Here is a 14696-nt window from a genome sequence, read left to right as displayed (position 1 = left end):
GCAATTAAATGTTAAAATTGTCACTATCACCTGAAGGGCACTACACACAAAATTAAGATAGCTTTGCTGCTTCGTTCTTTGTGAAGCTGGATCCTGTTGCAGGCAGTGAACTGTTTAGTGTCTTGGGGTGCCAGCCCCAGGTTCCAGTGTAAACTCTAGCAGGTCACCCTGATAAAGTCACACTCCCACAAAAGTGCAGGCTTGTTTTGTAGCAATGCATCGCAAACACTAAATTCAGAATGTCAAAGCAGGATGCCGACCCTGCCGGTTATCTTTGAGAAGCATTTATACTTTCCACCTCTTTTCTCTTATGGAATGTCTCCTGCCATCAGTATGTAGCTGTTACATCTCAAGACAGTACTGGCTGAAGTAGACACAGTTCAGGAGATAGCCTGTGTGTGTGTGTGTGTGTGTGTGTGTGTGTGTGTGTGTGTGTGTGTGTGTATGTGTGTATGCTTTTCTTTTGGTGGTGCATGTTTCTGTCATTGATTTTAAGTTATCATTATGTGAAGTGCATGGTCTCTTCGTTGGAAACATGTAATTGAATGATCATTGTCATTCTAAGCATGTAGACATTTACATAATTTTATAATATCTAGGTATACCCAACATGTTTTGTGTAAAGTATTCATGTGCACAGATTGATTAAAGGATTTAGTTGTGCATGGTGACGTTCTGATCTGCACATTGTCATTCTGAAACAGTGATTAAATTACATATTCTTACCCAACTCACATAGATAGCAATAACTTCGTTTGGTTGCTAAGACATTGAAGCACTCTTACATGGTAACATGGGGAGATAACTCTAAAACAAAAACCACATGCCATATAAGGCATGGTCCGTAGTGGTTATCTCCCCTACCGGTGTACCACGCATGCAGTCAGTCCTCCATCTTCAGGCAGCACGGACTCAAGAAGTCAGAGTGTGGGCCTCTTTTTTAGCTGTGCTCAAGTCTGGAAGACTTGCAGAAGTATGAATGCAGCTTATTGGACGTCCAAGGACGTAGTCATGAGTTTCTATCTGCGGGATATTTTAAGTACCCGCTATTATAGTACACATGGTCTGCCAGCTGTAGTCGCTGCAGGACAAGTACTTACAAGATATTGACTGTGAATATTTTCCCACCACCTAAATTAGCAATCTGCTATCTATGTGAGTTGGGTAAGAATATGTAATTTAATATAAAGTTTCAAAAGTAAACTTTGATTTAATTAATATACTTACCAACTCACATATTGAATTCCCTCCCAGCCTGCCCCGCAAATTGTATAAAGGGGTATATGTTTCAGGACGGAATGAGTGTCACTGGTATACATCCTGCGCATGCGCGGTACACCGGTAGGGGAGATAACCACTACGGACCATGCCTTATGTGGTTTTTGTTTTAGAGTTATCTCCCCATGTTACCATGTAGGAGTGCTTCAATGTCTTAGCAAACAAACGAAGTTATTGCTAAGTGTAACAGAGTGCCGAAACACCACAATCACCTTTGGAGGCGAAGTCCAATCAAACAGGATTGAGAATTTTAGAGCTTATTTCTAAGCCCTATAAAAACTGTTGTGCATTTGCAAAGGAATCCATGAACATACAGAGAGACAAAAGTTGCCAGACCCCATCACAAACAGAACTCTACAATCCACAGGTGTTGCCTTGCGAGCTTTAAATAGCTCACAACTTCTAAGGCGAACAACTCTGCAGAATCTGCTGTGAAGGGCGATGGTAGTCTCTCTGTCACAAAAGCTTTCGAGACCATGCTGTGTATAATGTCATTGTGAAACGGTATGCTTTTGAGACCTCCGAAAAAACAGATAAATGAGGTTTTAAAAGGTAGGGATACATTCTCAGATGCTATGAACAGAAAATCAGTGAATAGCTAGTTGTAAAAGAAGGGGGGAGGGATGTAGAGGGGGGGGGGGGGGTAAAATAAGGGGACTTAAAGCAGGGTTTCAACTGTATTTCAATGTTTTACTGCTTGTACTGAGGGGAAAAAACGCGTTATATTATTGATGTGAGGTTCGGAATTCTGAATGTTTCAGTGGACAGTTTTAACAAGATGCTGCACCTGGAGCCTGACACACTGAAGGAGCTTCAGGGCGATCCCTACCTTCACCATGAAGCCATCGTTCAACAGAACCAGGAGGTCACCTTCACTATACTGGTCAGTACTTTATCCGTGTACCAACTACAGTGAAACCGCCCCCTTTTGCGACTTTAAAAAATCCACAAAAATCAGGTCTTAAAAGGGACGGAGTCTTTAGATGGAGGTAAATTAAAAGAGGATGAGAACAGAAGGTGTGAGAGAGGAGGGTCTTGAAAGGGGGGGTTCCACCGTAAAGTTTCTTCATTTCTTTTTTCAATTAATTGACCAGTGAGTGCTTGTTGCTTGGGTTGCCACCCTTGGCTCATTTTGCAAGGTTGCGCATCATACGCACATTGCAGTAATGTCCCTTGTCTGAGACACATGCACTGCACTGCATGGAAATTAAGCGTTGAAACTCAGCTACTTTTACCGTGACTTGTGCCTGTGCGTTCTCGATCTTTTGGGTTCTCAAACCAAAGGTTATATAGCCAGTCCTTATCTCAGCAGAAGCGCTTATTTTAACCAATGCTGATCCCTTTTGAGTAAAACTGGAATACAATAAATCAAAAATCGCAAAGCATGGCCAGATGAGACCCCCGCCCCCCGGCAGCAGAGGCTAGTGTTTGGTGACCTGGCGGCCCTAAAGAAGATGGTGGCATTTGTATGCGCCACAAGAGTGGACGTTTGAAGAAGCGAACAAGGAAGAAGAGGAAGAATCAAATATGAATACGTACACCCCCCTTTTAAGACCTTATTTGTTCAGATTGTCTGTTCATAACCTCTGTAAATTTACTACCATTGTAAGACTCCCTCCTTTTTGACTCACATGCGAAGCAAAAGTGAGTCTATGTACTCACCCGAGTCGTCCGTCCGTCCGTCCGTCCGTCCGTCCGTCCCGGCGTCCGTCCGTCCGTCCGTCCGGAAAACTTTAACGTTGGATATTTCTTGGACACTATTCAGTCTATCAGTACCAAATTTGGCAAGATGGTGTATGATGACAAGGCCCCAAAAAACATACATAGCATCTTGACCTTGCTTCAAGGTCAAGGTCGCAGGGGCCATAAATGTTGTCTAAAAAACAGCTATTTTTCACATTTTCCCCATTTTCTCTGAAGTTTTTGAGATTTAATACCTCACCTATATATGATATATACGGCAAAGTATGCCCCATCTTTTGATACCAGTTTGGTTTACCTTGCTTCAAGGTCAAGGTCACAGGAGCTCTTCAAAGTTGGATTGTATACATATTTTGAAGTGACCTTGACCCTGAACTATGGAAGATAACTGTTTCAAACTTAAAAATTATGTGTGGCACATGTTATGCTTTCATCATGAGACACATTTGGTCACATATGATCAAGGTCAAGGTCACTTTGACCCTTATGAAATGTGACCAAAATAAGGTAGTGAACCACTAAAAGTGACCATATCTCATGGTAGAAAGAGCCAATAAGCACCATTGTACTTCCTATGTCTTGAATTAACAGCTTTGTGTTGCATGACCTTGGATGACCTTCAAGGTCACATGTATTTTGGTAGGAAAAATGTGTAAAGCAGTTCTTAGTGTATGATGTCATTGCTAGGTTTAGCTGAAGATCAAGGTCATGTAAAGGTCAAGGTCAAGCATGTGAGTCGTATGGGCTTTGCCCTTCTTGTTAAGACCTGATTTTTACATTTAGTCAAGTTTTGACTAAATGTTTTAACATAGAGGGGGAATCGAGACGAGGGTCGTGGTGTATGTGTGTGTGTGTGTGTGTGTGTCTGTGCGTGTGTGTGTGTAGAGCGATTCAGAGTAAACTACTGGACCGATCTTTATGAAATTTTACATGAGAGTTCCTGGGTATGATATCCCCAGACGTTTTTTTCTTTTTTTTGATAAATGTCTTTTATGACGTCATATCCACCTTTTTGTAAAAGTTGAGGCGGCACTGTCACACCCTCAATTTTCAATCAAATTGATTGAAATTTTTGGCCAAGCAATCTTCGACGAAGGCCGGACTTCGGTATTGCATTTCAGCATGGAGGCTTACGAATTAATTAATGACTTTGGTCATTAAAATTCTGAAAATTGTAATTAAAATTATTTTGGTATAAAACGATCCAAAATTACTTTTCTTTAATTCTTCATCATGTTCTGATTCCAAAAACATATGAATATGTTATATTCGGATTAAAAACAAGCTCTGAAAATTAAAAATATAAAAATTATGATTAAAATTAAATTTCCGAAATCGTTTTAAAAACTATTTCATCTTATTCCTTGTCGGTTCCTGATTCCAAAAACATATAGATATGATATGTTTGGATTAAAAACACGCTCAGAAAGTTAAAACGAAGAGAGGTACAGTAAAGCGTGCTATGAAGCGATCCAAAATTACTTTTATTTAATTCTTCATCATGTTCTGATTCCAAAAACCTATAAATATGTTATATTCGGATTAAAAACAAGCTCTGAAAATTAAAAATATAAAAATTATGATTAAAATAATTTCCGAAATCGTTTTAAAAACTATTTCATCTTATTCCTTGTCGGTTCCTGATTCCAAAAAAATATAGATATGATATGTTTGGATTAAAAACACGCTCAGAAAGTTAAAACGAAGAGAGGTACAGTAAAGCGTGCTATGAAGCACAGCACAACCGCTACCGCGCCAAACAGGCTCGTCACTTTCACTGCCTTTTGCACTAGCGGCGGACTATGTTCAGTTTCATTCTGTGAGTTGGACAGCTTGACTAAATGTAGTAATTTCACCTTACGCGACTTGTTAAGATTTTTCGAGGTCTTAAAAAGGGGATTCTACTGTATTGTCACTAGTTGGTCAATGGCGTGTTATAGATCAGTTGCATTGTTTTTTATGCCTTCTTGTCATTGCCTTACTAGACATGTGTTTGAAGCATACAGGAGGTAGCAGCAGGATTGACACTAAGATATATATTGAAACCTGTTGCAGGATGTCCCGAGGACAGCTTCTCGGATTGAAATTGATAACGGCGATGGCAACCTGAAGGTTGTTTCTGCCAAAACCACGAGGTGAGCTGTGGGAAGTTGTTGCTTTTATTGGGATGTGTGTGTGTGTGTGTATGTGTGTTTGTGTGTCGGTCTGTGTGTGCATGCATGCGTACGTGCGTGCTTGCATGCGCGCGTGCGTACATGGGGAATGTTCCTGTCAGTCTGAATCTAAGAGGAGCTACAAGCGTGGTTGAGACAAAAACAAACTAGGCAACCATTGCACATAACACTTGCCTGTGGTAGCCTGTCTTCATGTATGATGCATCCAAATATTTTGAAAGTTACGGAAAGTAACGGGCAGGGTGATGAAAAACTGAGGTGGGTTGGAAACTCAGCCAGCACCCTGTCAGTGGCGTCATCATTTAGCCAAGCATCAATGTCTGTCTAGGCAGTGCCTGAAAGCAGAAAGAGAACATCTCACACATAGTTTCAGCACCTCCAATATTTAGCAAAACAGTCATGTCTGTGTCTAGTCAATCAATCAATCAATATGAGGCTTATATCGCGCGTATTCCGTGGGTACAGTTCTAAGCGCAGGGATTTTTTTTTTTTTTTAATGTTTATTTGATGCAATTTATATTGCGCATGTATTCAAGGCGCAGGGATTTATTTATGCCGTGTGAGATGGAATTTTTTACACAATACATCACGCATTCACATCGGCCAGCAGATCGCAGCCATTTCGGCGCATATCCTACTTTTCACGGCCTATTATTCCAAGTCACACGGGTATTTTGGTGGACATTTTTATCTATGCCTATACAATTTTGCCAGGAAAGACCCTTTTGTCAATCGTGGGATCTTTAACGTGCACTGAACCCCAATGTAGTGTACACGAAGGAACCTCGGTTTTTCGTCTCATCCGAAAGACTATAGCACTTGAACCCACCACCTAGGTTAGGAAAGGGGGGAGAAAATTGCTAGAGCCCTGACCCATGGTCGAACTCGCAACCTCTCGCTTCCGAGCGCAAGTGCGTTACCACTCGGCCACCCAGTCAGTGCCTCATGAAAGCAGAAAGAGATCATCTAACGCATACTTTCAGCAGCTCCAATATATTTAGCAAATCATGTCTGCCTAAAGGCAGTGTCTGACTGCAGAAAGATATCCTCTCACAGATACTTTTAGCAGCTCCAATATTAAAAAATCATGTCTGTCTAGCCAGTGCCTGAAAGCAGAAAGATATCTGTTCACACATACTTTCAGCACCTCCAATATTTAGCACATCATGCCTGTCTAGCCAGTGCCTGAAAGCAGAAAGAGATCGTCTGGTACATGGGACTATGATGAAAGCATGAATTTCTGATGTGCTCTGTCAGTCTGTTTCGCGCCTCCATCACAAGTTGTGGAGAAAAGGTCAACCCACAGTGGGCCCTCCCCATCGTCCAAACACAGGTACAAACTGAGTGCTAGAGAGGGACATGTCATGGGTGATGGAAGGGGGGGCGGGGGGGGGGGGGGGGTGATGGTGAGGGAGCAGGGATGACATGGGTTGTGGGGGGTTCTGAGTGGTAGGAGGTCTGAACATCATGTTGGAGATGGGGTGGGTTCCATGTTGTAAAGATGTGGAGGTGGGGGGGGGGTGATGGGGGGGGGGGGGGTGGGGGCGAGGAGGGTGGTGTTGGTGATGGGGTGGGTGAGACTCCATGTTGTAAAGGTGTTTGACTAAATATTTGTTCCTGAGACAAAAGGGCAAAGGTGTGAATCGGGCGGGCTGAGGATGTTGGCACGATTCTGACAGCACAGCCCGCCAGCCACAAAGACGAAAACTTCCGCAGCACATCACGGCACAAGGTCACCTTGCTTGCCGTCATTTTGCATTGCTGTCTTGTCTCTATACATTTGGAATTGCAAAACTCGTTTGGGGCAATTTTTTATTTTTATTTCCTTTTCTATGTATATATATATTGTATTTTTGTTGGTATCAAATCTCTTTCTGGCCTTTGTCCATCCGCCGTCCATCCTTCATCGACCCTTACATTTCTTTCGGTTTGGAGTTTTAGTGCAGCATACTAAGTCTTTTGTTATGAGAATGAAAGTGTTTGCTTTTTAAGGTCCAAGAGTTTGGGATCTGCTCCCTGAAGCAAAAGCGATACAATTTTAAAGTGAGTACTGTTTTTGAAGAGCCATATCCAGTTATAACATGAGTTTGTTTGACAATTTGTTTTAAACTTTGTGCAATACCAGCCATTGTGTTTTCAGCGTAGCAATAGGGCCCGATATTTAGACAGACAAGTATAATGCCGACGAGTCGAAGACGAGTCGCATTATACTTGTTCGAGTCTAAATATCGGACCCTATTGCTACGATCAAAAACACAATAGCGTTTATGTAGCTATTCTGACATTAAATTCTGTGTTAAAATCATGTTTTTGTCAGCAACAAGTACCAGAATGGTCCATGTCGTTGATTGCAGACGACGGTTCCCTTTCCGCATGAAGCCACGGAAATAACCGAACATTGAAAAACCCACGGACATGTATTACGGAGAAAACTCGAGATAACCGGATGTTTGGCATTACGTCAATATGCTAGGAATCATATGACGTCATGACGTATCATGCTTGCCTACGTATATTGTATGTTCGAAAGTCTGACTTCTGTTAGGAATTCGCGTGGTGAAGACTGCGGTAAATCTGTAGATGATAAGAGAACAAGGATTGTCTCAGAAGAAACGACTAAATGTTTCAGACCGGTAACTTCATTTCAACATTGCACTGTACAATGGACGTTCTATGTGACAGGAGTTTGCTGATTTTGTGTTAAACATTGGAGATATCGTCTGCTAGAATCAGAGATAGGTCGCTTCAGATTGCAGCTTCTGGAAATGTGCAAGGTTTGTTGCCTGTTAAAGAACTGGATTTTACACGTAATGTATGTCATGTACAGTAAGCAACAACAAAAACACACACACAGCAAATGGCATCGTCTGTCGACTAGTCACAGAAACAAACCTGGCGAGGTATGCGTGTACTTTATACACGTGGAAGAAACCGGAACCATGCGTCTTTGTTTACGACAATATGCTTTTGGATATTGAGAAAAATGGCCGACTTCCGCAGCATTATGCTTTGATGATCGGAAGAGACCATCCAATCACAGCCCCCGAATTCCCCCACGTGTTCATCAGAATAGCTATATTTCTATATGTGTCTGTGCTTGTGAATGTGTTAATACAAAGGGCTCACACATACATATGTATATTATGTTTCCAAGAAGATCTGCGTCTAGACAAACCAGGTTTCAGTTCATAGTGGTAGCTCAGCATGATCATCATCAGAAGTGAAAAACACAAAACACTGGCAGCGGAAGTGAGATCAACTGTGGTGCCAACGTTAGTGCAGCCACCCGAGCCAGCAAGAATAGAGAGGTGGCAGGGTGGGTGGGACTGAAGGGAGTGGCAAAAAAAACACAGTCAGATCCGGCATCATGAGCCACCACCATTGTTGTACTAGGTCAGAATCACAATCAGGAACTGGAACGGAAAAAAAGGAACTGGGACTGTGCTAGCTGCTTTTAGGGCTGGCCGTGCAATCAGCATGTGGCCACAACATTGAGGGCTTACCAAGCAAATACTTTCATGATGTGTAGGCTAGGAAGACTATGTATATATAGAGAGAGATACACTAAATATAAAATAGACTTACATACATGTATGATGCTGAAAGTATTTTCCATGTACATGTGTAGCTGTAACATTTCAATGTTTATCAAAGTTGTTTGAGTTTTCCCAAACTGTTTTGGTACATTAAAATCCCCATTTGATGACCTCCAATAATTCGAGAAAGTCAAGTCTTAGACAGGAGTTTCTTAAAATGGAGGTAAATTTACAGAAATTGTAGACAGAAAATCTGATTAGGCAGGGTCTGGCAATGAGGGAATTAAGTCTTAAAACGTGGGTTACATTGTAGTTATTTTTTCTCATTGTCAGTGCAGGAAATTGATCATTATAAAGATTTTCCCCTTCCAAAAATGTGTCTCATTCAGACCCAGATGATCTTCATTTAAATTAAGGGTCTGAGATTTGAGCTCATTATTAATGTATTTCTGATTGTACAAAACTGTATGAATTGGAATGAAATCTCATTGACCAGAAGCTATAGCCTATAGGGAGCATTCATTATTTTATATCCATAATTCTAGGGAGCAGTCATTATCTCACAGATTTTAACTAATGGATCTTAATGGATTTATGCTGTTTTAAATTTTGGACTTTCACAGTTAGACTGTAAGTTTTGTGTGTAATATCAAACTGTTACATTAACATTGGATAAAACTGACATTAAAAAAAAAAATTCAATAGTATTTTGTAATAGCAGCAGTACCTAAATTCCAATACAAAAGAAAAGCATGAAACTCAGCTATCCAAAAACGATACTTTCAGTAATGTTTTTTTTAAACTGAAAAGTGAAAGTTTTCTAAAGCTTCAGCATTTTTGTTTGATATTCTTGGCAAGAATTGTTCTGTTGTACGTGTTAGTGAGGGCAAAACTACGCTATTGGTGAATGCTACATGTTCCACTTTTAAATGAGACTAGTCTGTGGCAAGCCCATTGTCAGACGTTTCATCTGATGACATCTGGTGGCTGTTGAAAACAAAAGCTCAGCTCTCAATGTGGGGCCAGTAAGGTGTACAATTGTGTGCCCATTGTCAATGATTTTAGCAAATAACATCTGGTGACGGTTGAAAAAGAAAGCTCGATCAGCCCCTTAAGTGCACAATAGTGCCAATAATGAGTACAATTGTGTGTACAAGCCCATTGCAGAGGGTTAAACTGATGACATCTGGTGGGTGAAAAAGAAAGCCTGTCTCTGTGGGAGCACAATGGTACCAACAATATGAGTGCCAGCTACTAGAGCATTTTAACACTAAGGTTAATGCCACATGCTGGACTTTGCCTTGAAAGGAAGGGTGGACATGTTCAGGGCAGTAGGAAAACAATTGATGGGGGAGGGGGGGGCAAGGGGAGGGGGTATGGAAAGATGATAGTGGGGTTTGGGGTAGGGGTGGGGTCAGGTATTGTGAATGACTCTTGATGTCCCTGTTGTTTGACCAGCCTCAGGCATTTGACCACATGCAGCAGTTCTGCCAGCAAGTGCTGACCACTTCTCTTCATTGATATCTCTGTCCATGGCTTGTGGCAATTTCTTCATGCCTTGCACTGCAGTGTCCACTGCTAGAACAAGAATCAACCATTGTTAAACAGTTCTGTGCATTCATACCCCTGTATTTATACCCTTGTACTCATACCCCTGTATTTATACCCTTGTACTCATACCCCTGTATTTATACCCTTGTACTCATACCCTTGTATTTATACCCTTGTACTCATACCCCTGTATTTATACCCTTGTATTCATACCCCTGTATTTATACCCTTGTACTCATACCCCTGTATTTATACCCTTGTATTCATACCCTTGTATTTATACCCTTGTACTCATACCCCTGCCCCTGATCAGCAGTCCTGTTTCCACGTCAGCATATACGTGGCCACTGTTAGAAGCACAGGCTCCAAGTGTCAGAAGAGTCTGTATCCCTGTTCTTGGCCATCGATTGCCTCCGTTCTTTATGTTTAGGCCATAGTTAACACTACGGCCATTATAGGTATTAAACAGTTGTGTATGTGAAACCCTTTAATAAATTTACTTCATGAAGTCGACTTTGCGAAGCAGGCTGCGCGAAGCTTTGGCACTGAGTTTTTCGGTTAGAAAAATTGGAGAACCACATGCAGCCACCAAGTCTTTGACAGACAAATCTGTACACCAACATCCCACGACCAGTTGTTTCATCATCATCTGCACCACTGTTAGTCCCACAGCAAACAAGTGTCAGTCTTCATTCCCTGGTTGTGACCAGCCATTGTTTCTCTCTGTCCATCACCTAGGTGGAGCCACGTGTTCTCCTCTCCAGGTGTGCACACAGTGGAGGTGACCATATATGGCGGGGGTCGGGCAGGGAGGAGGTGGAACCTGCGCTCCGTCCTACTGGTCCAGCAGCCAATCGGAGGCCTGCGTCTGACGGGACCCACGCACGTCGGGATTGACTGGTAGGGGGCAGCACTGTGCGTGCCGCAGTCTTGTGTTTGTCCTTTGTGTGTAGAGTAGATTGCTATCGCCGCGGTTTATCACTTTCTCACCGCTGTGTTGGCATGAGGACTTTTGAAAGTGATCTCCTGCGTCTTGGAGGTGTTTGGCCACAGTTTGACTGTCGATGGACTGTAGGTTCCAGGCAATGCTAGACTTGTGCTGGAATCATTCTCATCTGACTGGAGATAGTTATCTGTAACTGCTCTACATATTGTGGCAGATCTGTTGCCATGATCTCTCAGTCAGTTGAAGGTAGGTTTTTTTAAAGGCTGTTTTCTGTGTGTAATTTTAGTCGAACATGACTGCATGATAAATTATAAGCAAACTTGTGTGTAGAACGGTTCAAGTCCAGGAAAACCATACCCACTGAGTATGACTTTGTGCTTTTCCACAAGCAGTGAAGATAAAAATATGTGGCTGTACAATCAAATCCTTATCGGGGGGGGGGGGGGGGGGGCATGAAAAGTTCATGTATAAGCTTGCACAGAATTGAGTTTGCACGTCTTTTCTTCACTTACCACTTGATTTTTACCTTTACTTAAATTTTTTGTCTTGTGTAGTATATGAAAGTTTCACTGCATGTTGTTTTGCACGGCAAAGATTTTAAGTGTGATTTAATTAATTGTTGACCAGATTTGCAAGGTTGAAAGGTTTTCATTTAGGTGTCCACTGACACACAAAAAGGTTCATATTTTTAAATACAGGCTTCTAAATGTCTAACTCTCCAAACTCCAGTATGTGTGTATTTTACGCCCATTTACAGTAAAACCAGTTTTCGTTAAAAAAAAGAAAGATTTTTCACAAGTGAGTAAACTTATTGTATGATATGCAAATAAAAAGAATAACAGTTTTAACGCCTTACATAAAGCACATCCAAAAATAATAATTGTATTATTAAACAAATCGTTGAACAGGGTTTTCATCATATTAAATATTGAGCAAAATTACATCAGTTTAGTGATACACACCTTATTCATGGATCAGATTTTTTTTTTACTTTGTTTTACTGTCAGAGCACATAAACATAAAATGACAAACAGACATAACAAATAGAAGAAGGGACAAAGTGAACTAAAGTGAAGAGTGGTCACCGTCTTCAGATATCACACACTGGTTTTGAAATATGAGGTCCACACGTACCAAACCTGCAAGAAGTACACATTTCTTCAACATAGGAATACTAGCTTCAATTGATTCTTGTTCAAAATGTTGTCCACTTTATGTAGCTTGATCAATTGGAAATTAGATTAAGTTCTGATGAATAGTTTTTATGATTTCACTGGAAGCCCAATCTTCACCCCCACCCTACTTCGTTTTAGTCACAGGGTTTGAGACTTTTCTCAGATTTTCTGTTCATAACCTCTGTAAATTGACCCCCATTTTAAGACTCCAGGTGCCCCCCCGCGGGTTAGGGGGAAGAATTTACCCGATGCTCCCCAGCATGTCCTGAGAGGCGACTAACGGATTCTGTTTCTCCTTTTACCCTTGTTAAGTGTTTCTTGTATAGAATATAGTCGATGTTTGTAAAGATTTCAGTCAAGCAGTATATAAGAAATGTTAAGTCCTTTGTACTGGAAACTTGCATTCTCCCAGTAAGGTAATATATTGTACTACGTTGCAAGCCCCTGGAGCAAATTTTTGATTAGTGCTTTTGTGAACAAGAAACAATATTGACAAGTGGCTGTATCACATCTCCTCCCTTTCCCCGTCGCGATATTACCTTCGTGGTTGAAAACGACGTTAAACATCAAATAAAGAAAGAAAGGAAGTCTTAATGCTGAAGAGTAACAAAAAAACGTATTAATTGGCATGGGGGGGGGGGGGGGTGCAGTGAAAAGCAAATTAGCTATGTGAAATGGGAAGGTTCTAATTAATTCCATTGAAAGCCCAAATAATTAAATTCACAGAATTGTATAAACTACTATGTGATTCCCTGATTAAAATTGACAAAGCATTCATGTTTATGGTGAAAGCTATACCCTTTAAGGATTTTTTTTTTCTTGCAAGCTTTTGAAAACAAATTGTTAACATTACTTGCAGTCAAGTGGCTCGATAGAAGTGTCTCTTCATGCCCAGTGTTTTGTTTTTCCCTTGTATCCATAGAATTCATTTCAAAATGGTTGTTGGCAGTTTGGTATATATAAGCCACTTGATAAAGATGGTTTCATGGACTTTTTTGGTATAAGTGTACATTTTTTTCTCATCATATTATTCCTTTTTTCACATCTGATATGATCATGTCGAGACTCAGACAGACACGCACATGCTAAAGAATCGTCACGCAGCAAAGGGCATTTTGAACGTCCCCAGAACACCAATTATTCAATCTCAGGAATCAAAACTTAACTTCAAGCAACAATTCACAAAGAAAACTTTGCTCTTGTGGTAAAATTAAGCCATCTAAAAAAACATGCATCTCCCAGACACACACCAGTGGCAGTTTGATCCAGAAGAAAGAAGCTCTGTTGGGATAGAATAGGGGTGGAGTGGGAAGGGAAAGGGGGGGGGGGAGTAGGAAGCTTGTTCGAAAGGCAGAGTTAAGTTAGGGTATGGGTGGGGGGAAGGGGGGTGTTCGAGTGGGGGTAGAAGCTGGGGGCACATTTGAAGATTGCATGCTGGTAAAAGGGGATTGATTTCGCGCCATGTTTTGCCTGGGGGGGATGAGCGGAGTTGACGGCCCATCCCATTCTGACATAAGTGATTGTTTGCCTGCTGCTTCCCCCTGTCCCTCTCGCCTTCCAGTGTTTGACAGACATGTTTGAGAGCCGCCCTCGGGCTCTCCACACTGGAACCTGTCTGATTTCAACATTCCCTGACACCCCTTTCCTGTGTGTTTGTGAATTCACAGTGTAAGGAATAGCAGTATAGCGCTGTTCTCATGTCTGATTTTCCCTTTCTCTAGCTAACGCCAATTTAAAGTGTATTATTGTATTATCTGTGTATCGAGTAGCAGCAATATAGTGCTATTATTGAGGGGGTTTTCACACTTTCGAAGAATTCTTTTTTATCTTTTTTATTTTGATGACTACTTGATAATAGCAGTTGGAGGTGAGAAAACAGTTATTGTTTTTTAATCTTGTATAAAATGGCAAACATCTTGAACTTCTCAGTCTGTGCTTATAAATAGACCATTTATTTTGTGGTCTGAAGTAACTTTTCTTCGGGTTTTGCTGTGAGATACGTGTTATACATGTTGTTCAAATCTTGTTTTAATAATAAAATGTTGGCCTTGCCAGAAACTGTATTTGCGAGTAAGATCTGTCCAAAGTTCTGGTTCAAACTAAAGAGAAAACATCATTGCAGAGGGACGAACAATGAAATGCTACAATATATTATGGAAGCACTTGTTAGAGATATACACATTCATGTTCTTTTTATACTGAAGTGAGAAAAAGGAGAGTAGGAAGTAAAGGTACTACTAGGCTATGAAGCGTCAAAATGGTAGAGCATCTGATTCGCTCACACCACAAGCCCAACTCTTCATGTGCTTCACTATAGTCAGCCATGAGGTTATGC

The 14696-nt window shown here is 41.2% G+C and overlaps 1 protein-coding gene across 1 annotated transcript in view; it reads left to right on the top strand.

The window, feature by feature from the left end:
- The window catches only part of LOC138983079 (polycystin-1-like), a 97923-nt gene that overhangs the window by 49739 nt on the left and 33488 nt on the right, over nt 1-14696 (top strand). The window contains exons 8-10 of the mRNA XM_070356485.1: nt 2040-2161; nt 5035-5114; nt 10979-11140. Coding sequence (XP_070212586.1) covers nt 2040-2161; nt 5035-5114; nt 10979-11140 — 364 coding nt within the window. The remainder of the gene's footprint in view (nt 1-2039; nt 2162-5034; nt 5115-10978; nt 11141-14696) is intronic.

The sequence above is a fragment of the Littorina saxatilis genome, linkage group LG12 (genome assembly GCF_037325665.1).
Source record: "Littorina saxatilis isolate snail1 linkage group LG12, US_GU_Lsax_2.0, whole genome shotgun sequence".
NCBI classification, from domain to species: Eukaryota; Metazoa; Mollusca; class Gastropoda; order Littorinimorpha; family Littorinidae; genus Littorina; species Littorina saxatilis.
Note: the sequence above shows the minus strand (reverse complement) of the source record. Positions and strands in the feature narration are given on the sequence as shown.